We start from the raw sequence: 27,911 nt of genomic DNA, 5'->3' as shown, positions 1-27,911 counted from the left end.
GCAGCCCCCGTGCCTGGAGGGGAGAGCTCAGGGAAGGGAAGCACAGCTCCCTGGTGTTGGTTAAACAGCAGGGCACGCTTGCAGAGGAAGGAAATGGAAAGAGGATCAGGAACTGCATCTGCCTGAACCTCAGGCAGTGAAAACAAACTCAGTCTCAAGCTCTTGTTCTTCTCAGTTTCAGGTCAGGCTTTTTTAAGCACCTGGGAGGTGCAATTTAGGATCCAAGCAGAAAACTGACTTAATTACTTTAATTATTTTAAAAAAATAATAATTATTAATTACTGCTTTTTAACATTCTGAGCCAAACAGGCACAGAACTCAGTGTCTCATGACAACACAGATGTTTTAATAGAAACAAGAGGCTTCAGAAACTTTAATGCTTATCCTTAATGAGTTTAACACACACAGGGCTCAGCACGTTTCCTTTGGAAAACCTTCCTGCGTGGTTGGCTCCAGGAGGAGTTGCAGTGCCTGGCCCTTGAGGCAGGGAGCACCTTTTCCCTGGTAGTTACAGGGGGGGAAGAGAAGGTGAGGGTCAGTCAGAACCCTGAATCCCTTGGAAAGAGGCTGTTTCCAGCACTGTCAACCTCCCAGCAGCCCCTGACTGGGGAGAATTTTCAGGAATAAATAAACTGGCAGCACTACAGGCGTGCACTCCACCTCCAGATGTGCATGTCTCATTTCCACCTGGTGTCCGAGGCAGGGCTGGAATCTCCATCCAAGGGGCACAGCCCAGCCCAGCCCCTCTGCAGCCCCACGGGCACAAATCCCACACATCCCACACATCCCAGCTGCCCTGGGCACTGTCCCTCACCCTCCAGTGCTCCCCATCCCTGTCCCATCACACGTGGCCACCAGACCCCCGTGGTCTCGGGTTTTGGTTGATCATTGCTGCCCCAGATGTGCAGGTGTCTCTGCTCCGGCCGCCTGGCTGAAGAACGAGTCTGGACTCTTCACTTTTCCATCTTGAGGTTGTTTATTAATTCTTATCTATAAAATTTTCTTTCTGCCCAGCTGAGATCTGCTCAGCAGGGCAGCCACAGGCACTCTGACAGCCCCTGAGGTGGTGTTGTCCTTTTATACTACAAACTACATAGAACATATTGACACTTAATTCCCAATACCCATCACCCATGTTAGACAGTGCACTTCTACTCTAAACCAACCCCAAAGTGCCCAACAGCACTGCAGAAAATGGAGAACAAGAAGAAGAAGAAGAAAGGCTGGACATGCCCAAGTTCCTCCATCTTGTCCCCATAACCCTCATACCAAAAATGCTAAAATCTACATTTTCACCCTGTGATCATTTTGTTATTACACCATTCAAACCTCTGTGACTTTCATGTCCTCATACAAAGCTGGTAACTTGCTCCAGGGGTCACAATCAAATCCCCAGGTGCTCTGGGCTGCCTGCCAGGGTCTCTGAGCCCCCTGGCGGGGTCCTTGGCAACTCTGGACACCCGGAGGGATGAGCTGAGCTCCGACACCATGGGACCCCCACAGCCCCACTGCAGGGCAGGGATGAGCCCAGGAATCGCCTCTGGCAGCCCCTGCTGCTCCCTCAGCTCGCGACCTTTTCAACCCAAAACTTTCCAGTCATAAATATACCAGCCTCATGGCAGGAAACTTGCTTTTCTTAGGCTTCTCCCCTGCTTCTCAGAGAGACATTTCCAGCAGTTCCTGCAGCCTGCAGCAGCCCCCAGTTGTTTCTCCCCCACTCCTCTGAGATTTTCCAGGCACGCAGCAAAATCTGCTGCAGCACAAAGACCCAAAAATTCCCTGGAAAGACTCACAAGCTGCAGGTCAGGCCTCAGGAGCAGCTGGACCTCCTGATCTGCTTGCTTACCATCAAATGTTGTTTATTATTATTATTATTATTATTATTATTCCTTTTTTACATAAAGCAGTTTGATAAGAACAAGTCTCACAAGCTGCAGGTCAGGCCTCAGGAGCAGCTGGACCTCCTGATCTGCTTGCTTACCATAAAAGTTATTATTATTAGTAGTAGTAGTATTATTAGTATTAGTATTAGTATTAGTATTAGTATTGTTATTATTATTCCTTTTTGACATAAAGCAGTTTGATAAGAACAAGTCTCACAAGCTGCAGGTCAGGCCTCAGGAGCAGCTGGACCTCCTGATCTGCTTGCTTACCATAAAAGTTGTTGTTGTTTTTATTATTACTATTATTACTATTACTATTATTACTATTATTGTTATTCCTTTCTGACATACAGCAGTTTGATAAGAACAATTCCCAGATGGAGGCACAGCCCCACACCCACTCAGCTTCCTCTGGGCAGCATGGACACAGTGTGGGAGCTCACTGCACAGCAGGAGCAGGACACAAGGGCAGGGGGAGAGGAAGGAGAGGAAGAATGAGCACAATTTTCCTTTCCTTTTAAAGGTTTTGGCAGACAGCAGTGAAAGCAGCAGCGGGGATGCTGAGGTGGGATCATCAGCATCCACACAGCACCAGGCACCACTGGTGGCTTCCCTTTGCTCCAGCTCCAGCACACAGGGGTGGGAAAGGTGCACAGGAGGACAGGAGCTGCTGTCACAGTCCATGGGGTGTCCCCATGCAGATGGGAACGGATGCCCTGCAGTGGTCTGGCCATTTTTAGGGGAAACATCCTCAGCTGCACCTCAGCTGCTTGGGAGAGCCCGGCAAACCTGACATGGGCACTCATGAATCAGGCAGGATTGGTGCTGTTCAGCTGCTGAGCTCAAGGAGTGCGAATGGGAAGGAGCAGCTGCCCTCAGCAGCACGGGCAGGCTCTGCCTTGGCTGTTCCAGCTCATCAAACCATTAAAGGTCTGTCACAGCCCTCTCTGACCTGCACAAAACACAGCCAAGGTAAATCCCACTAACCGGATCCCAGGATAATCCCAGACACATCCAAAGTTCCTCCTACTAACCTGATCTCAGGATAATACCAGACTAGTCCAAGGTTAATTCTCATTAATCAGATCCAGGATAATCCCAGACACTTCCAAGGTAACTCCCACTATCAGATCCCAGGATAACTCCAGACATATCCAAGGCTAATTCCACTAACCAAATTCCAGGATAATCCCAGACATGTCCAAAGCAACTCCCACTAACCAGATCCCAGGATAATCCCAGACACATCCAGGGTAAATTCAACTAACCAGATCCAAGGATAATCCCAAACACATCCAAAGTAAATCCCACTAATTAGACCCCAGAATAATACCAGACATATCCAAGGTAACTCCCACTAACCAGATCCCAGGATAATCCCAGACACATCCAAAGTAAATTTCACTAACCAAATTCCAGGATAATCCCAGACACATCCAAAGTAAATTTCACTAACCAAATTCCAGGATAATCCCAGACATGTCCAAAGCAACTCCCAGTATCAAATTCCAGGATAATACCAGACATGTCCAAGGTTAATTCTCATTAACCAGATCCCAGGATAACCCCAGACACATTCAAAGGAACTCTCACTAACCAGATCCCAGGATAATTCCACACACATCCAAGGTGACTCTCACTAACCAGATCCCAGGATAACCCCAACAGTGTCCAGTGATGGATGGAGCCAAGCTCTGCTGGGCACCACTAAAGGAACCACCCTGAGCTGTGGTTCAAGGCATCTGCCCCAAACACAGGAGGCAGCCCAGGAGCTCAGATCCAGCTGCCTCTGCTGCAGGAAAAGCACGGCAAGGGCAATGGCAGAGCCCCCTCCAAGCAGGTCTCCACACCAGCTTCTGTTCCCCAGCCTTGCAGACACCCAGCACTGCCCACTCAGCATCTTCTACAGATGCAGAACTTTCACAGCTGACTTAAAAACCTGGAGTAAAAACAAAAAGCCATGAGTCGATGCTTTTAGGGGAATTCCCTTAGGTTTCCTCTCCCTTTCCCCTGCTCAGCCCTGCAGACCCTGCCTGAGGCTTCCCTGCTGCAGGGCACTTGTTCCTGCTGATTAAATCATTGCTGCAGGAGAGGAGTGCAGCTGTCACAGCCCCTCAGGCTCGCCCTGCCTGGTGGAACAGACTGTCAGACACCCTGAGCAGCACAGCACCTCCAGCCTGCCCCAGTGCAGCTTTCCAAGAGCCACAACTGGCACACACAGCTGGGCTCTGGGCATTTCAGCCTCCAGAGACAAAGGAGGATTGAAAAAAATAGGAAAAAAATCAACTTGGAGATGTTCTGCAAGCAGGCCAAAAGCAGGGGCCATCCAGTGCTTCCCTAAATGGGAAAGAGGCCCTTGAGCACTCTGGGGGCAGAGCAGCAGGCACGGAGAGAGGGCACCAAGCCAGGAGGGAGAGGGGGAGATTTCCAGCAGGCAATGCAAGGGGAGAGAAACTCCCACTGGCAACCCCCCAAGAAGCAGCAAAACCGTGAGGATGGGCTGAGTGTGGGGGCTGGAGCAGGGCAAAGCTCAAAGCTCAGCAGCTGAGGTGCCCCAGCTGTGGGACACAGCCCTTGCTGGGCACTCAGCACCTCCTCCCTGGGCACTCAGCACCTCCCTGGGCGCAGCTCAGCACCTCCCTGGGCACTCAGCACCTCCCTGGGCACAGCTCAGCACCTCCCTGGGCACTCAGCACCTCCCTGGGCACTGAGCACCTCCCTGGGCACAGCTCAGCACCTCCCTGGGCACTCAGCACCTCCCTGGGCACAGCTCAGCACCTCCCTGGGCACTCAGCACCTCTTCCCTGGGTACTCAGCACCTCCCTGGGCACTCAGCATCTCTGGGCACTCAGCACCTCCCTGGGCACAGCTCAGCACCTCCCTGGGCACTCAGCACCTCCTCCCTGGGCACACAGCACCTCCATGGGCACTCAGCACCTCCCTGGGCACTCAGCACCTCCTCCCTGGGCACTCAGCACCTCCCTGGGCACTCAGCACCTCTGGGCACTCAGCACCTCCTCCCTGGGCACACAGCACCTCCATGGGCACTCAGCACCTCCCTGGGCACTCAGCACCTCTGGGCACTCAGCACCTCCCTGGGCACTCAGCACCTCTGGGCACTCAGCATCTCCTCCCTGGGCACTCAGCACCTCCCTGGGCACTCAGCATCTCCATGGGTTCTCAGCATCTCCTCCCTGGGCACTCAGCTCTGGCTCTGGTGTTTGCACATGAGCCCAGCAGAGTTCAGATGTGCTGAAGGAGCAGAGCTGGTCCTGCTCCTCTGCAGTGACAGCCAGGGCTGGGCTCTCTCTCAGCCCAATTTTCTGTGCCCATAAACCCCCGTGGCCAAGCCCAGCAGGGGAAGGGCAATAGGGCAAATTCTCAGTTCCATGTGCCACAGGGAGGTCGTGTTTATCTCTCCTGCCATCTCCAGACTGCAGGCACACTTGTCACCCCATCAGCCACTTCCCTTTTGATGAACTCAGCATTACTGTGCTGACTTTTCTTTATTACTTCACCTTCCCAAGTGCCCATAATAACCACACCAGCTCAGGGAGCACTGGACTTGATGTTCCACCAAAAGAATTAAGCTGCCCTCTTTTACGAGAAGTTAAAATAAGGTGGAAACTAAATCTGAAATGTTTTTTCCTTATAAAGGAATGACAGGAGGAAAGGGCTGGATGCATTAAGCATCAGCAGGGACTGGCAGTGTCTATAAACTCAGGGGATGTTGTTATTCCCACACAAGTAATCCCAGACAGACCAACACAGCCAGGTTTACCTTGACACCAGGGAATAAACTGCCAGCCCTGGGCTCTGTCCTGGAATAATTCCCTTCTCCCCACACCTCCAGAAAAGACCCTGCACCCCAGAACCCCTGGGTTGGTCGGTTCAATAACCAAATGAAATTCCTGAGGGACAAACAAAAGTGCCCTGCTGGCTCCTTGCAGCTCTGGGGGCCCTGGGGAGCATTGTCCTGCAGACACCTGTGCCTGGCCTTGTCAGCAACACCCTCCTGCAAAAGGGCCTCAGCAGGGACACTGTGGGCACCAGCTCCAGCCACAGGTGTGCACATCCCTGCTGCTTCTTCTGCTCCTTTTTCTGCCAGGGCTGGGATTAAACGCACGAGATGGACTCAGATGTTGATTAGCTCTTATCTATGTCACAGTCTCACAGACCATGAGTTCTACAGCACTTCACTCTAACAAACCAAAAATGGAGCCCCATCTCTCTCTCTACAAGGCCTTTGAAGGATAAACTGTCCAATTAAGAAATGACACCTCAATTGTTTTTACTTTTAACCCAATAACCAACCACCCATGGCCCTGCAATGAGGACTTTTTAATCCAATTGCACAAAACCACCCAAACCCATGGAGAAAAAGGAGAAGGAGAAGGAGGAGGAGAAGGAGAAGGAGAAGGAGAAGGAGAAGGAGAAGGAGAAGGAGAAGGAGAAGGAGAAGGAGAAGGAGAAGGAGAAGAGAAGGAGAAGGAGAAGGAGAAGGAGAAGGAGAAGGAGAAGGAGAAGGAGAAGGAGAAGGAGAAGGAGAAGGAGAAGGAGAAGGAGAAGGAGAAGGAGAAGGAGAAGGAGAAGGAGAAGGAGAAGGAGAAGGAGAAGGAGAAGGAGAAGGAGAAGGAGAAGGAGAAGGAGAAGGAGAAGGAGAAGGAGAAGGAGAAGGAGAAGATGAAGGAGCAGCCACTACCCTAAAACCTCCATCTTGCTTTATATCTATTACCATATTCTAAACCCTTAAACTCTAAGTTTCCCACCCTGTGGTATCACACACTTCTATTCAAACTCCACACCCACAATCCCAGTTCTGTCATTCCATTTTGGAAGCTTCTCCACAGCCTCAGGTCAATGCAGTGTTCTCTTGGGGGTCAGTGCCTGGCAGCACAGAAAGTCTGAAATTCTCAGTGACCAGGGTTCCAGCAGCCCAACCTTTCTGCCTGTGAGGCCACAGGGCACAGATGTGACCCCTGGATGGGCTGTACAGATCACTGAGCAATGCTGAAGACCATCTAGTTGAAGAGCAGCCTGTTTGGTGCAGAGAGTTGGACTAGATGGCCTTCAAAGGTCCCTTCCATCCCCACCATGCCATGATTCCATGGCAGGGCACAGAAATGTGTCTTCTTGCCTGGGAGATGAGCCCCATCAAAGCTGCTCACACAGGAGCTTTTCCCCACCTCTGAGCTGATATTACACATTTCTATTTAAACTACACATCCATAATTCCAGTTCTGTCATTCCATTTGGAAGCCTTCTCCACAGCCTCAGGTCAATGCAGTGTTCCCTTGGGGGTCAGAGTCTGTCAGCACAGAAAGTCTGAAATTCTCAGCGACCAGGCTTCCAACACATCCCAACCAAGGCCATCTCCTCTGCTGCACTTTGGGAGGTGCTTCCCAAACAAACCTTCTCCACAGGGCCTGCTTGGAGCTTGGGACAGCATCTCCTGCCAGCTGGAGGGCAGACAGCAATCCCTGCCCTGCAGGGACGTGCTGACAGCCCAGAGCAGCCCTGGGCTCTCACCCAGAGCCTGGTGACCCTGGGCAGGAGCAGGGCTGGGCTGTCCCCACTGTCACCGTCCCCTGCACAGCCCAGGCACTCAGAGAGCTCTGGAAAAGGATGCTCTCATGCAGCTCTGAGGCCAATTTGCACACAAACAGGCAATTAGTTGGAGAGAGAGATGCCCACTTGGTCCCTTGCCAGTCTGGAGACAGATTTAAGACACGCGGGAATTCAATCTCCGGGCCAGATATCACTGTGGCCAAACAGGCCACCTCCTTTGCTGGCCTCTGGGAGGGCCTCTGGCAGCACAATAAAAGGAGTATTTAGCTTGAAAAAACTGGAGGCCAAGGAGGCATTTTGCAGCCAAGCTTCATATAAACACATTGATAATGTTGTTAGCATGGGGCTGGGAGCAGCGGGGCTGCACAGCAACAGCAGGCCTCTGTCTGCCTCAAGAAAGCCTCTTTCTTGCCCTGCACATGTTTAATCCATGATCTGTGCCTGCTGCCAGCCCCAGTTGTACCAAAACCTGCTCACCTCATCTGTCTCCTGCACATCCAGGGATGTGAGTGAGGCAGAACCGCAGGGCTCGCCCACAAACCCCTCTCTGCTCTGTGCTGTCCTGCTCTGCAGTGGAGCCTCCACACCATCCTCTCCAAACACCTTCTGTGCTGTCCTGCTCTGAGGTGAAACCTCCACCCTGTTCTCACCACACACCTTCTGTTTTACTATCACTACAGTGGAACTTCCATCCCATCCTCTCCAAACACCTTCTGTATTTATTATTATTATTATTATCATCATCATCATCATCACCATCTGTGCTGTCCTGCACTACAGTGAAACCTTCACCCCATCCTCTCCAAACACCTTCTGTGCTGTCCTGCTCTGCAGTGGAACTTCCATCCCATCCTCTCCAAACACCTTCTGTTGACTATTATTATTATTATTATTATTATTATTAGTGTGTAATATCACAGGGTGGAAAACTTAAGAGTTCAAGGGTTTAGAATATAGTAATATATATAAAGCAAGAGGGAGGTTTTAGGGCAGAGGCTGGTCCTTCTTCTTCACCTTCTTCTCCATGGGTTTGGGTGGTTTTGTGTAATGGGATTAAAAAGTCCTCTTTGCAGGCCATGGGTGGTTGGTTATTGGGTTAAAAGTAAAAATAATTGAGGTGTCATTTTTTAATTGGACAGTTTATCCTTCAAAGGCCTTGTAGAGAGAGAGATACACCTCCACTGTTACCTTGTTAGAGAGAAGTGCAGTAGAACTCATGGTTTGTGAGACTGAAACATAGATAAGAACTAATAAACATCTGAGTCCAAACAAGAAATACCATCTCATACAGTTAATCCTAATCCTGGCAAAAAGAAGTTAAGACTTGACACTGGGGGACAACCTAGCACCAAAACTCAATGTCACTTTTTGCTCACAGAAATTTTCCTGCCCCCATGTCCCCTCTGCACCTCTCAGAGAGGGGCTGGCCCAGCTCTGTGGGCAGGAAACAGCCTCAGCAGCCAGAGGGTCAGAGCATCACAGAATCACAGAATCACTGGGTTGGAAGAGACCTCAGAGACCATCGAGTCCAACCCAGCCCCAACCCCTCAACCAAACCCTGGCCCCCAGTGCCACATCCAGGCTTTGTTAAACACACCCAGGGATGGGGACTCCACCACCTCCCTGGGCAGCCATTCCAGAGCTTTATCAACCTTTCTGTAAAACACTTTTCCCTGATATCCAACCTGTATTTCCCTTGGTGCAGCTCGAGGCTGTGTGCTCTGGTTGTGTCAGTGCTGCTGGAGAAAGAGCCCAGCCCCAGCTGAGCACAGGCACCTTTCAGGAGCTGTGACGGTGATGGGGGCAGCCCTGAGTCTCCTTTTCTCCAGGCTGAGCATCCCCAGCTCCCTCAGGGGTTCCTCACAGGGTTTGTGTTCCCAGCCTCTCACCCCCCCATCCTCGCTCTGCTGAGGATTTGGGACACTTGGAGTCACCTTTGTCACGTTGGTGCAGTCCCAGAACAAGGCCTGGGTGCCCATCCCTGGCAGATCTGCCTTGATGTGGCTGTCACTCTCATTTGTGTCTCTCAGCAGCTTTGCTGACTGCTTGAGAAAACCCAGGTTTGTGCAGCTCCTGTCCCTCCTGAGCTCAGCCAGCCGTGCTCTGCAGGGGACACAGACATGAAATGTCCTGGCACAGGGGAGACAATGGCAGCCAAGTCAAACCCCTGCAAATGCACTGGTGGAGGCATTCTCAAAGAGACAGCCCTTCCCCCTCAGCTCCTGCTGCCAGCCTGCATCCCTCACACCTGCTGGCCACCTGCCACCACCCCAGAGTCACCATAAACATTTCATTAAAACTATGGAGCAAGCATTTCAGGCACAACGAGTATCCATGCTGCCTTCCACAGCAGAACTGGGGTCCCAGCACAGCACAAGCTCTGCGGAGCCTTCCCTTCCCTCTCACAAGGCACTGAGGCGTGGGAGTTGAACAAGGATCAGTATTATCCACTAAAGCACAGGATGAGCTCTGCAGGAACTGGCAGGCTGGATTGCTTCCAGTTGCTAAAGAAGGCAAATAGTCCAGCCCAGTCCTCTCTCAGTGCCAGATGTGGGGAGCATTTGCAGACTTGAGGATGTGAAGGCACCCCATCCCCATCCTGAGAACCAGATCCCTCACACACCCCCAGCAATGCCTGCTGCACAGAGGCAGAGTGGCACTCTCAATTCTCTTATTTTTCTTATTTTTTCCTTTTATTTTTCTTTATGTATATTTAATTTATTTTCTTATTTTCTTTATATTTTCTTATTTTCTTTATTTTCTTATTTTCTTATTTTTATTTTCTTATTTTGTCTATATATATTTAAACTATTTCCTCATTTTCTTTATATTTTCTTATTTTCTTTATATTTTCTTATTTTCTTTATTTTCTTACTTTCTCTTCTCAATTCTCCAACAATTCTCTTTCTTTTCCTGAATTAGGCATTTAAAAAAAAGCATTTTGAAGACAGTGGCTTCCTTCTACGTCTTGCAGGCTGAATACAGAAAAGAGCTGGCAAAACTCAAGGAAGGCTGTCAAAGGAATAAAGCAAAATAAACCCCTCACCTTAGAAGGGAGCAGCCACAGCCTCTGACAAAGGAATAAAGTAAAATAAACCCCTCATCTTATAAGGAATCAGCCACAGGCTGCCCACAATGTGGCTTTGCCTGGGAGGGGCTGATGGAGTTCACATTATACAACACAAGGATGGTTACTGGGGATGAACTGGGCATCTTCCAGGGAGGAACATCCCAAGCCAGACACAATTCTAGGTGTTCCACACAGTCTGGAGCTTCCAGAAAAGCTTCCCACCCCAAACACAAGGACCTCTTTGCATCTTATCACCTGCTCCTGATCTTCTACACGATGATAACTCTGTGTTTCAACCACATCCAAGGACAGACTGGGTGTCTGTATTTTTATCACAAGGGCTCCCCCAGCCCATACCAGTCACACAGGGATGAATTTCCAGACCCAGCAGATTTTCAGCATTTACAGGATCTCCTTGGTTTGCTTTTTGGTGTGTCTGCTGTGCAGCTCTCCTGGAGCAGCACTGGAACACCCCACAGCCATCAAGCTACCCAGACCCCAGTTTTGAGGACAACAAAATCTTCCAGCCTGGTACTGAAAGGGCCCCATTAAGTGTTAACTGTGCCTTTGCTTCCTTTGCCTCTGACCCTCTCACCCAGAGCTGGGAGCTCCTCACAGCCAAGCCCACTCACAGCGAGCACTGCCTCAGCTCCAGAGCCAAGGAAACCCCTGTGGACTCCAGCCATGAGCTGTCAGAAAGGCACAGAGTGTCAGAAATCACCCAGAGGGCCAGGCCCTGTCACAAATGGCCCAGATTTATTGCCACTCTCCTTCCCGGAGGGAGCTGGAAATCTCAGAGTGCCCCGGCCTCAGGGCAAGCCCATGAACTGCAGCTCCTCAAAGCCCACGTCCTGCTGCTCCACTTCCCCACTCCACCCAGCCCCAGAAGCTCCCAGAGGTGTGGCATCCTCCTTTGCCTGCCAGCTGGGAGATAAACCTCCACTCCTACGCCTTCCTCGGGAGAAAAACCTGATTGTGCTGGAGGGGGAGCGCAGCATCCCGAGCTGCTGGGCGCTCACATCTGCAGCAGGGCACTGGGGAGGCACAGGGAGGTCAGAAACTCAGGTGGAGCCACACAAACAAACCCAAAGTGCTGAAGATGACCCTGCTGGCCTCTCCCTGTGTGTGGGTCAGCTCCCAACACCTCCAGCAGCAGTGGGCATGGGATGGTTTGAAGGCACCCCACAGCTGGGATCCCCATGGCTCCCATCCCTTCCCAACGTGGCTCCCATCCCTTCCCAACGTGGCTCCCATCCCTTCCTGACCTCCCAGAGCTGCCAAAGCTTCTGGGGCAGCTCTGCCTCTTGCAAGGGACTGTCAGCAGTTTGCATTTTGCATGTTCCAGCCTCGTGTAAGAAAAAGAAGGATGTTTATGTAACCCTGGAAAACGCCGAGCGCAGCAGGATTGCCCGGGAAAACGCGGGAGCTGGTGGAGCCCTGACAGCCACGTCAGCCCAGATCTCTGCCCTGAGCTCACAATCATAAAAAGGCAGCTTCCTATTTAATGGAAAATAGCAAAGTCCTTGCCATGCAAGATGTTCTTGTTCATGGCAGATGCAGCTGATGAGCAGAGTATGAAATTCAAGTGGCCACTTCCAGCGCTTCCTGAGAGAGAGCAGCTCCTCGCAGAGCCAATTCTGCATCTCTGCTGGAAAACACCAGGTTTGTTCATTGTTGTTAGTTTATTTTTTTTTTAAAGGCAGTTTCTTTTCCAAGCCAGTAACAGGACTGAAAACCAGCCTGGCTTCATTGCTTGAGTACATGCAATACCAATGACAAGGTATTTTTCTTCCAAATTTGCCCTAAACCAGGACAGAGCGCTATGAAGGGAATGTTTTTGATGGGTTGTTTTGATGGTGGATCTGACATATCTGCTCAGAAAAGAAAATCTAATTTGTGAGCAGCAGTGTGCCTTGGAAAGCAGCTTTACAAATATTGGCAGCTCCTGATGTTAATTAACTTTCCTAACAATGAGAAAAGTACTAAAAGCATCCAAAAGGAAATGAAGAACAAGCCAGGCACCTGGGAATCAACATCTAAAGAACCTGGAGGGAAACGTGTGAGAGTCACTGGGAGCTGAGAGCCTCGGGCAGGCAGAGGTGGGAATGGCAGGGTTTCAGATGGAGGTGATGCCTCCACACCTCATCTTCACCATCCTCACACAGATACCACACTCTGCACATCCCCAGACACTGCTGACCTCCACAGCTCAATGCAATTCCTATTTAAGTAGAGAAGGAAACGTGACAGATAGGTCAATGAACTCAAACAGCTTCTCCCAGATGGCCAGAGGCAATCAGGGACCAGTCCTGCTTCTGCTGGTCCTTTCCAGCTGCACAAAGATTCTGCATCACCACCTGAAGGATGCAGGGAGAAGCAGCAACCTGAATTTCAACTCAAAACACAACATGAACTTCTGCCAAAGTTCAGGCAACCTCTGCCCCCTGAAGCTGTCCTTGGGTTCACACTGGATTTGAAGCCAGCATGGTGGAGTTTGACAGGAAAAGCTGACACTTGAGATGTGCTCCTATGTCAACAGCTACAACATTTTACCACACAGGGGAAATCTGTCAGCAGAATGTCCTGTCCCAGACAAGGTGCCTTTGAACAGAGTGTTCCACACAGAACTGATTTCCCATGATTTGTGTTGGGCAATGCTGTCAGGGCACAGAGGGGCTCTGTCCTGGATTGCCAAGCAAATTGTATCTATTTGCCATCTGTGTGGCAGCTCTTCTGTTCAGTGGGCAGTTTGCCTTATCTCTTCCACACCCACTCCTCTCTCAGGGCAGACATCTGCTGATAACAGCTATGGAATGTCCCTGCATGCCTGATAAGAACTACAGCATCCCATTGGGAGATGTGAGCCCAGAGGGAGGAGCCAAGCATTCCTACCTGGATATAATCTGAGATTCTGGAACACCAGCACAGCTTCTCCACTGCATTCCCCAGAGGAACAGCAGCTGCCTCTTCTTCCCTGGATCTTCAGAGGAAGAGACTGCACCTTTCTCCAGGATCCCTGCTCCAGCAGAGCCACCCCTGACACTGCAGGAGGGCTGAGCCACAATTCCAATGGTTCTGCTGCCAGCACCCTGACCCACAGGGTGTCAGGCTGGGTTCTGACTCTGGCACTGTTGTTTTAGTTTACTGCATTGTTTATTTTATCTTTTTATTTTCTTCCTTAGTAAAGAACTGTTATTTCTGCTCCCATATTTTTTTTTGCTGAGAGTCCCCTTAATTTAAAATTTATAGCAATTTGGAAGGAGAGGGGTTTACATTTCCCATTTCAGGGGAGGCTCCTGCCTTCCTTAGCAGACACCTGGCTTTCCAAACCAAGACAGGCTCCCAGCAGAAAGAGGGCACTGACAGCCACCAAAACAACCTGCAGCCTTGTACAAGAGGGAGCTAGCAAAGAAAAGGAGTAGATCTTCAGGTTTGATGGATAATTAGTGCTGCAGGGTGAATCCTTCAATGCAGAAAAATGGGTGCCCTGGTGTCAGGCCCCTTGTTTGGATTCACATCTCTCTGTGTGCAACAAGGAGCAAAATAAAACTTTTCTTGTTACCACAGAGTCACAAAAGGGTTTGGGTTGAAGGGACCTATAAGATCATCTTGTTTCAGCCCCTCTGGCATGGGCAAGGACAGCTTCCACTGTCCCCAAGCCCTGTCCAACCTGGCCTTGGACACTTCCAGGGATGGAGCACACACAGGGTGTGGCAGAGGAGCAAATCTTGGGTGAGCAGGCAAAGCTGAGCTTTACCAGAGACAGAGCAGGGCTGCACCAGGAAACTGCACACAGAGAGAGGAGGGGGAGGAAGGCAAGGAGCCAGGAGAGGGAGAGCTCAGCCAGAGACCCCACCCTTGCTGCTCAACCCCCCCGATACCCCTCCTGCTGCCTCTGAGGCCCTTTTCTTCAAAATACCTTTTCTTCTTCCTGCAGCACTTGTGTGATTCCCACAGCTCTCTGGAAACCCTTCAGCCCCCACAACCAAACCAGATCTGCATCACCCACTGTCAAATATCCCCTTCCTCCACCCCTTGTTTCTCTGGCTGTAACTTCTGCCCTTGTGCAGGGCAAGATAAAGTTTCCTCTGCAGATGCAGACCAAGGGCCACTCTCTGAGCAGTCCTGACATGAAGAGGGAGCTGTGGAGTGTGGGAATCTATAAAATTAGAGGGTTTTAGTGGAGCTGTGACAGAGGTGAGCAGAGGACACCAGAGATGAGTTTCACCCAATCTGGGGGTCACCCATGAGATGATTGTTGAGCATCCCAGCTGCTGCACTGTGACCGTGTTCACAGGGGTCTGAGGATGAGGGAGGAGACGAGGATCTGACTCCATGTTTCAGAAGGCTGATTTATTATTTTATGATATGTATTATATTAAAACTATACTAAAAGAATAGAAGAAAGGATTTCATCAGAAGGCTGGCTAAGAATAGAAAAAGAAGGAATGAATAACAAAGGCTTGTGGCTCAGACAGAGTCCAAGCCAGCTGACTGTGATTGGCCATTAATTAGAAACAACCACATGAGACCAATCACAGATCTACTTGCTGCATTCCACAGCAGCAGATAACCATTGTTTACATTTTGTTCCTGAGGCCTCTCAGCTTCTCAGGAGAAAAAATCTTAAGGAAAGGATTTTTCATAAAAGATGTCTGTGACACTGCACAGCTGTGCCCACAGCAAGACAACACCAGTGCCATGCCACAAACTCTTGCTGTATCATTTTGGAGCAAGGCCAGGAGCAGGATCCAAACCACAGAGCCCCATCAGTGCTCAGGGCACCGCGTGAGACTCAGCAACATCCCCCAAGGCCTCAGGCACAGCCAGCACAGAGCCCAGTACCACCAGTAACAGCCAGTCACTGCCACAAACTGGTGAGCAAAGTCGGGGCACAACCTGCACCTCAACTGGCTCCTCCAGCGGGTGTCTCAAGGGCTGGAAAGGTACAAGAGCAGGGTCCAGAACAGCCCTTGTGGGTGGAAACACCACCCCCAGCACTCAGCTCCGCTGCAGAGGGAGCAGGGAGGGTTTCCTGGTCCGTGGCCAACTCTGCTGTTTATGGAGGATGTGCCTTCCCCAGGGTGTGTTTCAACAGAGCACGAGACTCACAATTTCACAGCTCACTTTCCCTCTCCACCCACCGGGAACTTCTCAGATATTCTGGAAAAAAAAAACCTACCCCCAAAACAACCAAGAGCTCTCCAGCCTCAGTGGTTTCCAAGCAGGCTCCCTCCCTGAGGAGCAGCTGTCAGTGCAGAGAGCAACCAGGGCTTTCCAGGCAGCCAAAGTCAGGTTTGACCAGTTCTCCACTTGAATGCATCAAAGAATGCAAGAAAGGGGAGAACTAGGAAATATTTTAGGTGCTGAAGCCCTCTCATGGTCCAACAGCTTATCTGACCTCAAGGTTGCCTGCTTTGCTTCTATCTTGATAAATCTGTGAACAATTAAACACAAACCCTCTTGGTGAGTGTTCCTGGAATGGCAGCTCCAGCCTTGGCACTCTGCAGAGCCAAGAAGAGCCTCAGGGGGAAGGAAAACAATTAAAAGCTTCAGGGTTGGGGAGGGAGAACTGGGGGAAATGGTAGGGCCCTACAGAGTCATCCTCATTTCCAAGGAAAGAGAGGGGAAAGCTTAAATACCTGAGCAGGAAACAGCAGGGAAGGGATGACCAGGTCTTTGTGCTCTTCAGGGAGCAGAGGAGATCAGATGGCTCTGGCTGGTGAGAGGGACAGGCCAGGGACACATCAGCCAGTGCTGAGCGGTGCTGTAGCTGTGGACACAGCCCTGGCAGCACCAGCATCCCTCCAGGGCAAGTTCTGCCTGTGCCTGATTTATGGACATGAATCCCTTTCTTTGGCCCCCAGCTCCCAGCAGGGACAACTCCAGTGGGAACAACTCGTGTGTCCAGCCTGATGCCCACCTGCAGCCCAGCCCCACATCTCAAACCAGCAGCAGCCGCTGCCCAGAGCCCGGAGGGAGCCTCACCCAGCCCTGCCTGGGGGGCTGACACATCCCAGGGTCAAATTCCCAGTTTTATCACCACAAATCCCTCGCAGCAGATCCTGAATTGCCGAGGAGGAAAAGCGGAAAGCACCCCCTCATTTTCCATGGAGGAAGTGAGAGCACACGTGTTAAATGATTTACCCAAGGGCATGGAGTGATTCAGAAGGGCAGGAAGAGGATCCACAGCCCTGCTTTAAAGTGCCACGAGATCATTCCCCCCTCCTGCTGCTCAAACCCTGACTCACTGCTAAATAAAAGCTGTGCCAAAAAGCAAATCTGTTCAGAAGAGGGGAACCCTGATGCTTTAGGATTGGGGCACCCCTATGCTTCCAGCACTGTTGTGATAAACATTGTACATTTGACTGAATAAAACCCCTCCCTGTAAGGAGAAATAAATTGTCCATTGTCCATTTTACTGAATAAAACCCCTCCCTATTAGGACATAAATCAGAATTTGCTGTCCTCAGTTCTAGACCTCAGCAGTTATTTGCTTTTTACAGCCAGACACAACCTTACAGAAGTGAAATTCAAGGGGACACCTGGAGGGTGAAGGGGCATCCCTGGGACAGGGAGGGGTCGTGCAGGTGTGGGCAGGGGGAGGCTGGAGGAGGCTGGGGCAGGGATTGCTGGCAGCCCTCACAGCTCCTGGGGCTGGGCAGGGAGTGTGGCAGTGCCCACCTCATCCCTGCATTCCTGGGGGTGAGCCAGGGGCATCCACAGCCCCCAGGGCACCAGCACCACACTGCTGCTGCTTCCTACAGCCACTCAGTCCTGTCCCACACTTGGGACCCACATCCCACTGGACCCTTCCCAGCCTGGAGTGCTCCCATTCCACAGAGGTGGGAATTTGATATTATTCTTCTTGTATTACTAATAACTCATCCTTTGTCCCAAACCCTGAACTCCATCCTTGTCGTACCCTATAAAAACCCCACAACCCTGCCTTTGTGGGTCTTTTCCCTTTGTCCCACCCCTCCTCCCCAGGGGTAATAAATGGATTTTTGAGCTTTCTGAAACTAAAACTTGTCTCATTTTGTTCCCATGCCCAGCACCAGCAGCTGCACCCTCCCTGGACACGATGAACTCTGTTGGAACGTGATGCAACAAATGGTGGGGAATGTGGGCAGCCAGTGAGGACAGCACGACCAGCAGCCCATGATTCACCCCCTGAGGGCAGCACCCTGTGAGAAAACACTCAAGAGGCAAGAGGCCAGGTTGAGAGTGACCTCAAAAACATGGGGGTAAAAGGCTTATGGGGAGAGGGAATTCCCAGTAAGGGAACCAGCTGATGGGACTGGCATCTACCAACACTCAGTGAGACGTTTAAGAACAATTTAGGTTTTTTTGTTTTTCATGTGCAACACAACACAACATCCCACGAGCTGTCACCCCTGCCAGGCCCCTGGCACCCCCACTCCCAGCCCTGGCACATCCCTGGGGATGGGGATGAGTCAGTGGGAGTGACAGACGCTGAGTCAGGGATGGTGGCCAAAGCCTCTGGGGATGCTGACACATCCTGCCAGGATGGTGGGGTCAGCTGCTGCAGGGCAGGGTGACCCTGATGCCCTGGAATGGCCACCTAGAGCAGAGGCTGGACAGAGCTGAGAGGATAAAATGGGTATTTGTGGGATGGGTATTTAAAATGGGTATTTATTAATGGGTCTTTATTAAAGGTCTCCAAAAGATTGGGCTGCCAAAAGCCTCCCAGAGGCTGCACCCAAGATGGACAATGGTCATGAGTTTTTCAATTATAAGTTTGGTCTATTTACATATCAGAGGTTAATTGCCCAATTACTGCTTCAGGTAATGAGGTCACATCCCCCCATTTTGCTCCCCCTCTAATTCATTTTTGTTTATACTTTTCAGGCCTGAGGCTGTGATAGTGCCCTTGGAACAGTCTGACCAAAATGTGAAGAGAGCTCACTAACACTCCATATAGAGCTCAGTGTTATACTCTAATGCAGTACAGGATCTGAAAAATATAAAGGCTAAAAACTTAAGGCATCAGAGGGTCAGCCCAGGCATTGTCACCTGAAATGGGACAGATTTCCTAGAGGCACCCTGGTGGGCAGTGAAGCCAGCCAAGGTGTTTCTCATGCAGGGCTCCTCCCATGTGTGTGCTGACAAGGCAGCCAGAAGTTTCAGGGTGTTATTTACAGGGCACAGGTTTGAAAGGGTCAGTTGAAGCAGCAGGAGAAGCCTCTTTGCACACCTTTACACATGGTGCAGCCAAGGAAACAGGTCCCTGGAGTGGAAAATGGGAGATCTGGGGCTGATGCACAGCGCCAGGCAATCGACTCTATACAAGTCACCGTGTTCAGAGACATCACACTGTGTCTGTCCAAGTCCTCAGGACCCTGCAGCCTCCAGCTGCACTGACAGCAAACACCACCCAAACGCCCAGAGCAGAGCTGGGCTCCCTGCAGCAGTGTCACAGCAGGGACACAGAGCCACCCCAGCCACCCCTGGCCAGCACAGCCCCACCGTGGGCTGGGTGAGCTCCCCAGGGTCAGGGCAGCACAATGCCTGGCATTTCCAGCACCACCCAGGTGGGAAGGTCTGGAAAGTTCTTTGTTGGCAGCCTGGGGAGAGCCAGGGAGCAGCAGCTGGAGCAGCTCCTGGGCCAGGCAGCAGCAGGAACTACTGGGGAAGGAGCAGGGACACACAGACCCTCACACAGGACCCTGCTGCTCCCCTGCTCAAACAGGGGCTGCTCAAGCCTAAAGCCCAAGGCAGAATCTCAGAAGGACCCAAACACAGGCAGTTCATGATTTGAGTTCACCCAAAATCAGCAGCACAGGGACAAAATCCCATCCCCAGGCACCAAAACCAGCCTTACCCACACCAAGATGTGTCTGCCCAACACAGCTGTTACCTGCAGGGTCTTTTCCTTCCTTTTTTTTTCTCTCAGCTAAAGCAGAAACTGTCCCTGGACTCAAACCCTGGCTTCAAGTCCTGATCCTGCAGCTTCACAGCACTCAGCTCCATGGAGCTGCTCTTCAGCCTCATGCTGTCCTTTAAAGCAGCCCTTCCTGCCAGCTCAGGGTTGAACTCTCCAGCTGCCCCCCTAGCACCCAGGTGGATTCAAGCACACAACTGCCCCTGACAGAGGCTCTGGATCCATCAGAGCTGCTTCAGCCAACCTGGGTCACTCCATGCTGTGTGTGCTGGGCAGGTTTGGTGCTCCCTGGCACTGCCAGGGATCAGGTACCCAGAAAACACCCCAAAACTACCCAAAAAACAAAAAACACCAAAAAACACTCAAAAACCACCAAAAACCACTCAAAAGACACTCAAAAAACACCCAAAAAACACCCAAAAAACACCCAAAAAGCCACTCAAAAAACACTCAAAAACCACCCAAAAAACACCCAAAAACACCAAAAAAACCACTCAAAAAACACCCCAAAACCACCAAAAAAACACCAAAAAACCACTCAAAAAACACAGAAAACACCCAAAAAATACTCAAAAAAAAACCCCAAACCTCAAAAAACACCCAGAAAAAACCAAAAACACCCAGAAAGCACCCAAGAAACACCCAAAAAATACTCAAAAAAATCCCCCAAAAACACCCAAAACCACCCAAAAAACACCAGAAAACACCAAAAAACGACCCAAAATACACTCAAAAAACACCAGAAAACACCAAAAAATACTCAATAAAAACCCCCAAACCTCAAAAAACACCCAAAACACCCAAAAAACACCCAGAAAACACCAAAAAACGACCCAAAATACACTCAAAAAACACCCAGAAAACACCCAAAAAATACTCAAAAAAACCCCAAACCTCAAAAAACACCCAGAAAAAACACCCCAAAACAGCCAGAAAACAGCCAGAAAACAGCCAAAAAACACCCAAAAAACACCAAAAAAACACCCAAAAACACCCCAAAAAACACCTAAAAAACACCCAAAAAAACACCCCAAAACACCCAAACCCACCCAGAAAACACCCAAAAAACACCAAACACACCCCCCACCCCCAAACCCCTCATGTCAGCTTCTCCTCTTATCAGCAAGGGCTGTGACACCAAGGCTCCTCCATCCCCATGAGCAAGATGTGGAAGCACAAAAGCCTGGAAAGACAAAAGCATCTGAAAGAAATAAAGAACCCACATCCTGCAGCCTTGGGAAGGAGAGGAGAAAGTGCTCCAGGCAGGCAGGCAGTGCCAGCTGGCAGGGGCTGGGGCTGCTGCCATTGACAGATGCTGGCCCAGGGTGGGAGGCTGTGGAGAGAGAACCCAGCTTTGGGAGGGTCAGGGAGAGTAATTTCAGAATATTTGGATCTTCTGTGCCTTGGCCCAATGGGATTCTGAAAAAAATCAGGCAACAGAAGCACCAAATTATGAATATTTGTGTGCTCAATGTGCCAGGGACCAAACTTGGGTTGTCTTGATAACATGGTTTAATTTTCCAGGCCAGCAGGCAGCAGTGAAATGCAAACCCAGCATTATTTCCACAGCCTTGAGTTACATCATGGCCAAAGCTGCAACCTGGAGATGCTGCAGAGCTCAGGGCAGGCTCCCCCTCAACCCCTGCATCCAGCACCCACTGATCCCCTGCCACACTGGCTTCACTGGAAACCAGAATTTGCTTTGGTTTATCAGGTACCTGATAATGACATAATCACAAAATTAATGCAGATCTGTTTATGCAGCACTGATTTCACATGGGGGGAAAAAAAATCTTTGTTTTGGAGCAAGAATGACATATTTTTACAGGGAGAACAATCAGTCACTGGAACAAGCTCCCCAGGGACATGGTAGAGTCCCCACTGCTAGAGGTTTTCAGGATGTAATTGAGCCCTGTGCTAGATAATCTCATTTAGGCTCCCTTTCCCACAAAAGGCTGGGCCAGGTGATCTTTTGGCGTCCTTTCCAACCTGGGCTGTCATTCCATGGAAAAAAAACACACTCTCAGATTTATTATGTGATTATTTGCTTGTAAAACGAATGCATTTTATTCACCTGTAAACCCCTGCTCATTCTCCCCCCCCCCCCCCCCCTCAAGCCACAATCCAGAGCTGTTTATAAGTCTCGAACAACACTCTTGGCATCAGCAACCCAAAACTCAGTTAAACCTTACACTGCAGGGCTGTTCTTACACAATAGCAGGGCTATTTCACTCCACCTGCAGCTCAGGCTCACAGGTGTCCCATGGCAGGCAAGTAGAACCTGGTTAATCAGGATAAATCAATTTAACCACAGCAGCCTGAAGTGCTGGAGGACAGAGAGAGCCACGTCCTGCTCAGCCATGGGGAAATTCAGTTTTCAGTGCTGGTGCCTAGGAAGGGAGAAGCTGCCCTTGCAAACAGACACTGGGTAGAGCCCAAGAAACTTCTTTAAAATGGGTCAAAATGCACGGCTATTGGTTGGGCACACACATAAAGGTGCTGTCTCCATCAGCCTGTCCAGAGCAGCCACCAAGCCCACGTGGAACAGCCCCAGGTCCCACCCACAACCCTGTGCCAGGGATTCTCCTCACTGCAGTGTCAGAACAGCTCCCAGCTGCAATTCTGCAACCCCTTCGCTGCCAGGGAGCTTCAGCAGAGACCCAAACAGCAGATCCTCACCCAGAATAAAGGGGAATGGCAGCACAAACCCCTTTTCCTGAGGGCTTACGGAACATCAGAGGCAGAGCAAGGAATTCTCCCTACATTTTCTCAGCTCCTAACATGGGGATGCCACAGAGCCCTGAACCCAGCACAGCACTTCTGTCTAACAAATCCCTCTGTCCACGAGTTGCAGCTGCAAGGAAAAGCCAACAGGACACAGATATTGTGCTTCTGAGATCATTAAGGCAACACGAGACATGTGTTGACCCAGACATACTTCCCTAGCTACGTACTTGCTTCTACTCAGCATTATGGTATGCTGGACCTTGGAAGAGCCCTGACTCGCATGAGAAATGTCCTCCCTCACCCCAGCAGCATGGGAATCGCCTTGCTGGGAGGCTCCAAGACATCCAGCAAAGAAAAAGAGTCTGCAGAGGAGCTGCAGGCCTGGGGCTGGCCAAGCTGAGCAGAGCGGTGTCAGGAGTTACCTGAGCTGTCAGGCCAGGGATGAGTTGTGCCCCACAGTGGGACCATATTTAATGGAGATGAGCAGAATTTCCAGCAGATTTAAGAGCAGACATCAGGAAATGGATCGTGCTTCATACCTTGACATGGCTCAGACAAGTGGGGGAATGCATCTGCTGGCCAGGCAGCCAAAGGGGCTGGGAGCAGCACGGAGCCTGCAGAGGCAGCTCCAGAGCCCCCAGAAACCCAGGCCCTTCCCTGGGAGACCTTCTGCTCACTGAGACAGGACCTGCAGCCACCACAGGGTGCTACAGAACGCGTAGGGTGAGGTACAGGTGGATTTTACAGGGCACTGCAGCACCTGACAGGGGAGGGTTAAATACACCCAGGACGGTGTCCCTGAGTGCCAGGGCTGGGTGAGCGCAGAGGGATCTGACAGGAGGTGGAACCATGTGTAAATGCACAGCCTGGTGTCCCACAGTTCTCAAAAGAGAAAGGAAAATGTCTGGCACATAAGGTGTGTGGCTGTGGGAAGGCACTAAACAGAGACTTTAGAACACACCTTTAGAAGATTAACTTTTATTTTAAAAAATGAAGGAACAAGGACATCCCTCACACCTCCAGCAATCACAACGGCACCCTGCTTTGCTTTCCTCCTCACTTCAGCATGTGGTGCTTCCCAGGCAGCTCTGAGAATATCAAAGGTGTTTTGTTGTGATCACCCAGCCCCTGCAAATCACACCCTGCAATCAGGGGCTGTGTCCCTGCTGCTCAGGGTGATGGATAAAACCAGAATATAATAAATGTAATAATAAATCTAATAAATCTAATAAATATAATGACTATAATAAATACAATAAATACAATAAATATAATAAAATAATATAATAATGCAATAATATAATAATAAATTATAAACCATAATATAAGAATATGGCACATAATGAACATCCCTGTAGTGGATGGAATGGAAAGGTTCAGAATGATCACCAATGGGTTAATTAATGATCACCAATGGGTTAATTAACCCTTCCTTTTCTTTCTGTGCCCCTCCAGCCCCCATGCCTGGCTCTGCCCAACACGTGCCACTCACTGCAGCCAGGTGTTGTGATCACATATTCATCATCACCTGTTAACCCTTCAAATGAGCTTTCCCAGTGCAATTTTAATATGAATAATTTCACTGGGGGATCACACATCACTGCCGCACCCATCCTCACACGGCAGTAACCAAACCCTCTCTGCTCAGGGAGATGCACGCCTTTCCTTTTCTTTCAAAAAGAGACAAGAGGCCGCGGCCCTGACAATTAAAGCTTTGTAGAGATCCGAGGCAGTCAAAGGGAAAAGGGCCGCTAGGGAAAGACAGGAGAGCCATCTCCAGGCCACAGCCACCAGCACAACCTGGCATGGAGGGACAGGGCCCAGAGCTCCCAGCCCCAAACCAGAAACAATCCCACCGAGAGCTGGTGCTTTTCTTGCTTCATAGCTCTCAGAAATGTGTGAGAAATGAGTTAACTGGATTAGGAGAGACAAACAGGTCCTGTGAGATTGTGTTCCTCCAGAGTTGTCCCCTGAGTGAGACTGGCACTTGTCACAGGGCAGGCAGCCCCACAGCTGGCACTGAACCTGGCACTGAACCTGGCACGGCCTGCAGCATCACCTCACACCTCCCTGCAGGTGTTTGCCACCCCCTGGGATGGGACACAGCTCTGGGAGCAGAGCCCAGGCTGTCCCTGGGCAGGGGACACCCCAGGGGACAAGCCCAGCCAGCAGCTGTGGGAAAACAGAGCTCAAAGAAGAGTTTAGCTCCAGATGCCACCGCCCTGGAGTGCCCTCACCCACCCAGCACAGCCCCACTCTGGGCTCAGGGGTCAGCACTAATTAAAAGCATGTTCAGGGCCAGGGCAGTGATGGGACAGGGCCCCCAGCGTGGCACGGATCTGCTTTCACCCAAATCCTCTCCCATCAGCCACCAAAGGCAGCACCCAGCCTTCCTGCAGGTGGGACTGAGCTCTGCAGGCTGGGACTGAGCTCTGCTCCCTCCTGCAGCAGGGCCAGAGCCCCTGGCACCCTCAGAGACCCCAGCAGGAGCAGGGGGAGCTGGGCTCTCCCTGAGCACCCACTCTGGCCATGGATCTGAGACAGCCTGGTGATACCAGCACCACAGAACCACCTAGGCTGGAAAAGGCGCCGAAAATCATCCACTCCAACCATTGTTTGCCACTTCTGTGCCCAGAATCTCTTCAAGAACAGTTTTGCCACACATGGTTTGTCCTTCCCCCCAGCTGAGCAGCTCTGCTTGCCTGTGCTGACTCCTTCAAGCAGGGACCTGTGGAGCAGATCAGACACCAGACCTTCAGGCCATCCATTTCCCCATCCCACAGTCCATGCCAAAGTCATGGATCACAAACAGCACCAGGATGGTCTGCACCATTCCAAGGTCCCACACAGCACCTGAGCGAGGGCAGAGCAGCTCTGTTCATCATCCTGGCAACCTCCACAGCTGAAGGAAGGCACACACCACATTCATGCACACCTGGCCCAGGCCACCGGGCACAGCCACGTGCCATCCCTGCTCACAGCAGGGAAAACCAGTGGAAAGCCAGCTCCAAATGCACTTGGACATTGGGGTTTTTTTTGCAAATATTGCTTCAGAGCATTAGCAAGAGCTCCAGCACCTTTGCACAAGGGATGAGCAGTGACAGATAGCCTGGGCACCAGGGCTCTGTGCTCCTTGCAGCCTGAGGGCTCAGAGCTCCCACCCTGGTGCTCCTTCCCAACAAAAAACCCTGGATCACAGCACCAGGGAATCCCCTTTCCCCCCAGAGACCCTTTGCAGATCTGCCCAGCGCCTCTGTGAGGAGGAACTGGCCCCAGCACTGCAGCAGGGATGGGATCAGCCCCCTGTCACCCCGTCCTGTCCCTGCCCCGTGGCTCAGGCTGCCCAGCCCAAAGCTGCCGCAGCTCAGGCAGCTCTCAGGAATGCTTTGAAGTGGCTCAGAGCAGAAAGCACAAGCAGCAGAGAGGGACAGGGGGCTGCGGAGGTGCCAGCAGCGCTCTGAGCGCAGGATGCTCCTGCAGGTAAATCCTCAGCCAGGGGCTCTCAGCACACCCCTGGAAGGGGCCAGCCGTGGGAACAGCCTTCCCTGGCCACGGCCTGGCTCCACCCTGCCTTCAGAGCTTCCTCTGGCCGCTGTGGTTTCCCTCCCAGCGCTGATGCCCGGCAGGGAACGCCCAGGATGAGAGTCCCTTGTGCCCTGGGGTGGCACGGAGGAGGGACAGCCCAGACCTGCCAGCCTGGGCACTGCCACCCCTCCCGCAGCTCACAGGGGGACACAGGCAGCCTGTCCCCTGTCCCTGCCACCAGAAACCGGCGGCCACAGCCACCCTGGGCAGCTCAGGGCAGTGCCACCACCCCCAGCAGCTGCCCGGAGCTGGGAGCAGCTCTTGGAGGCGCTCAGACATGCACCACAGGGCGGGAATTGAGGGGAATTAAATGGAGTTATTCATGTTATTCATTGCTCTGCCTCTCCCCCCACGCACGGCCAGCAAGGTGAAGCAGAGAGCAGGGAGCAACTCTGGAATAATCAGGGAGCAGCCTGGAATAAGCAGAGAGCAACTCTGGAAAAGCAGGGAGCAGCTCTGGAAGAAAGAGGGAACAGTCCTGTGAAAAGCAGGGAGCAGCTCTGGGAGAGAAGCAGGGAAGCAACTCTGGAATAAGCAGGGAGCAGCTCTGGGAAAAGGCAGGGAGCAGCCTGGAAAACAGGCAGGAGCAGCTCTGGAATAAGCAGGGAACAATCCGGAATAAGCAGGGAGCAGCCCTGGAACAGGCAGGGAGCAGCCCGGGAACAGGCAGGGCAGCCCTGGAATAAGCAGGGAACAATCCCGGAATAATCAGGGAGCAGCCCTGGAACAGGCAAGGAGCAGCTCTAGAATAAGCAGGGAACAATCCCGGAATAATCAGGGAGCAGACCCTGGAACAGGCAAGGAGCAGCCCTGGAACACTCAGGGAGCAGCCCTGGAACACGCCGGCAGCCCCTGCCCAGCCAGGCAGGACTGGGAGGGCAAAAACGCCGGGAGGACGCTTTGGCAAGCTGGAAAATCCCCGCCACAGACACACAGACAGACAGACAGACACACAGCCACGCAGCCAGGAGCCAACCTTCAGAGCAGAAGCGCGTCTCCATGCCAAGAGCTCGGTGATTTTTCTTCCTCCCTGTGCCCGGCTCGCAGCTCTGAGCTCACAGGCTCAGCATTCATCCCCCCGCGCACATGGGAGCCCAGGGGGAGAGAGAGGCACTCAAATGAAATCCAGACCTAGAAAGCAATTTCTTCTTCCCCCCTTTGCTTTCCCCCCTTAGCCCCCTCCTGGCTTCTGCTGGAATCACCGTCTGTCTCCAGGGCTCAGGAGGATGGGAAAAAAAAAAAAAAAAAAGAAAAAAAAAAAAAAAAAAGAAAAAAATGCAGAAGGGAAGCATTGCAGGAAAAAAAAAAAAAAAAAAGGAAATAAATAAAGGAATCGGCTGAAATCCACCCGGAGCAAGGCTGTTCTTCTGAAAGTACAGAAGCCGCTGGAAAGGTAGGAGGGCAGGGGCAGAATATAACATATTAAAAGATCAATAGCCTACCTGAAATCCGGTCCCTCTCCATTACTACGGGATATATTTAGCATCCGCGTGTCACGGCCGTCCCTTTTTTCGGTGGCGTCCCCTTCTTTTCCCCACTCTCCCTCCCTCCTTGCCTTGCCTCCTCCTCCTCCTCTTCCAAAAAAAGCTCTTTGTCTGGTCTAATTTCTTCAATCTGTTGCAATCATGAATGCATCCAAATTACCACATTTCCATGTGCTGATCATATGTTTGTGCTCCAAACTGAAGTAGCTTTGTCTCTTTGAAATGAAAACGAAGAGTGAGGGAGAAAGAGAAAGGAGGAAGAAGAAAGGAAAAGGGGGTACATGACCCGAAAAATCCTGTAACTCCCTGGAATACTCCAGCAGGCGCAGGAAAACTGGAAATCCCGAGTCCTCTGTAAAACAGTCTTAAAGCTACAGCGTGCGAGTGTCCGGGGGAATGCTCCAGCCTCCACAGCTCCCTCTTAATATCCACCAGGAGATGCTTAAGGAACTTGGCTCCTCACAATAACACAGCCAACAACTCATCCAGCTTCTCAAATCTCTCCCCACTTCCCCAGTCTTATTTTCCTGCTATTTCCTCTATCCCCTCCTCCTTCCTTGGCTCCAGCGTTTTAAAAGCTCGCAGATCCCGCACGCTCCCCCCCTTTTTTTTTTTTTTTTTTTTTTTTTTGCCAGGTCTGAAGTTTCGATTCATGCATAAACTATTCGGCTGATGAGGGCTGACTTCAT

At 51.2% G+C, this 27,911-nt stretch overlaps 1 protein-coding gene across 2 annotated transcripts in view; it reads right to left on the bottom strand.

Annotated features, from left to right (window-relative positions):
* The window catches only part of SEPTIN9 (septin 9), a 114,978-nt gene extending 87,712 nt beyond the window's left edge, over window positions 1-27,266 (bottom strand). Inside the window, exon 1 of one of the 2 annotated variants that reach the window (XM_036394583.2) lies at window positions 27,181-27,266. In XM_036394583.2, coding sequence (XP_036250476.1) covers window positions 27,181-27,202 — 22 coding nt within the window. In that variant the 5' untranslated portion in view covers window positions 27,203-27,266. Of the gene's footprint in view, window positions 1-26,714; window positions 26,792-27,180 lie in introns of those variants that run through there. The other variant, XM_036394582.2, reaches the window with a different exon arrangement.
* Window positions 27,267-27,911: the final 645 nt, after the last annotated feature.

Source organism: Molothrus ater, chromosome 19, assembly GCF_012460135.2.
Source record: "Molothrus ater isolate BHLD 08-10-18 breed brown headed cowbird chromosome 19, BPBGC_Mater_1.1, whole genome shotgun sequence".
Classification (NCBI taxonomy): Eukaryota; Metazoa; Chordata; class Aves; order Passeriformes; family Icteridae; genus Molothrus; species Molothrus ater.
Note: the sequence above shows the minus strand (reverse complement) of the source record. Positions and strands in the feature narration are given on the sequence as shown.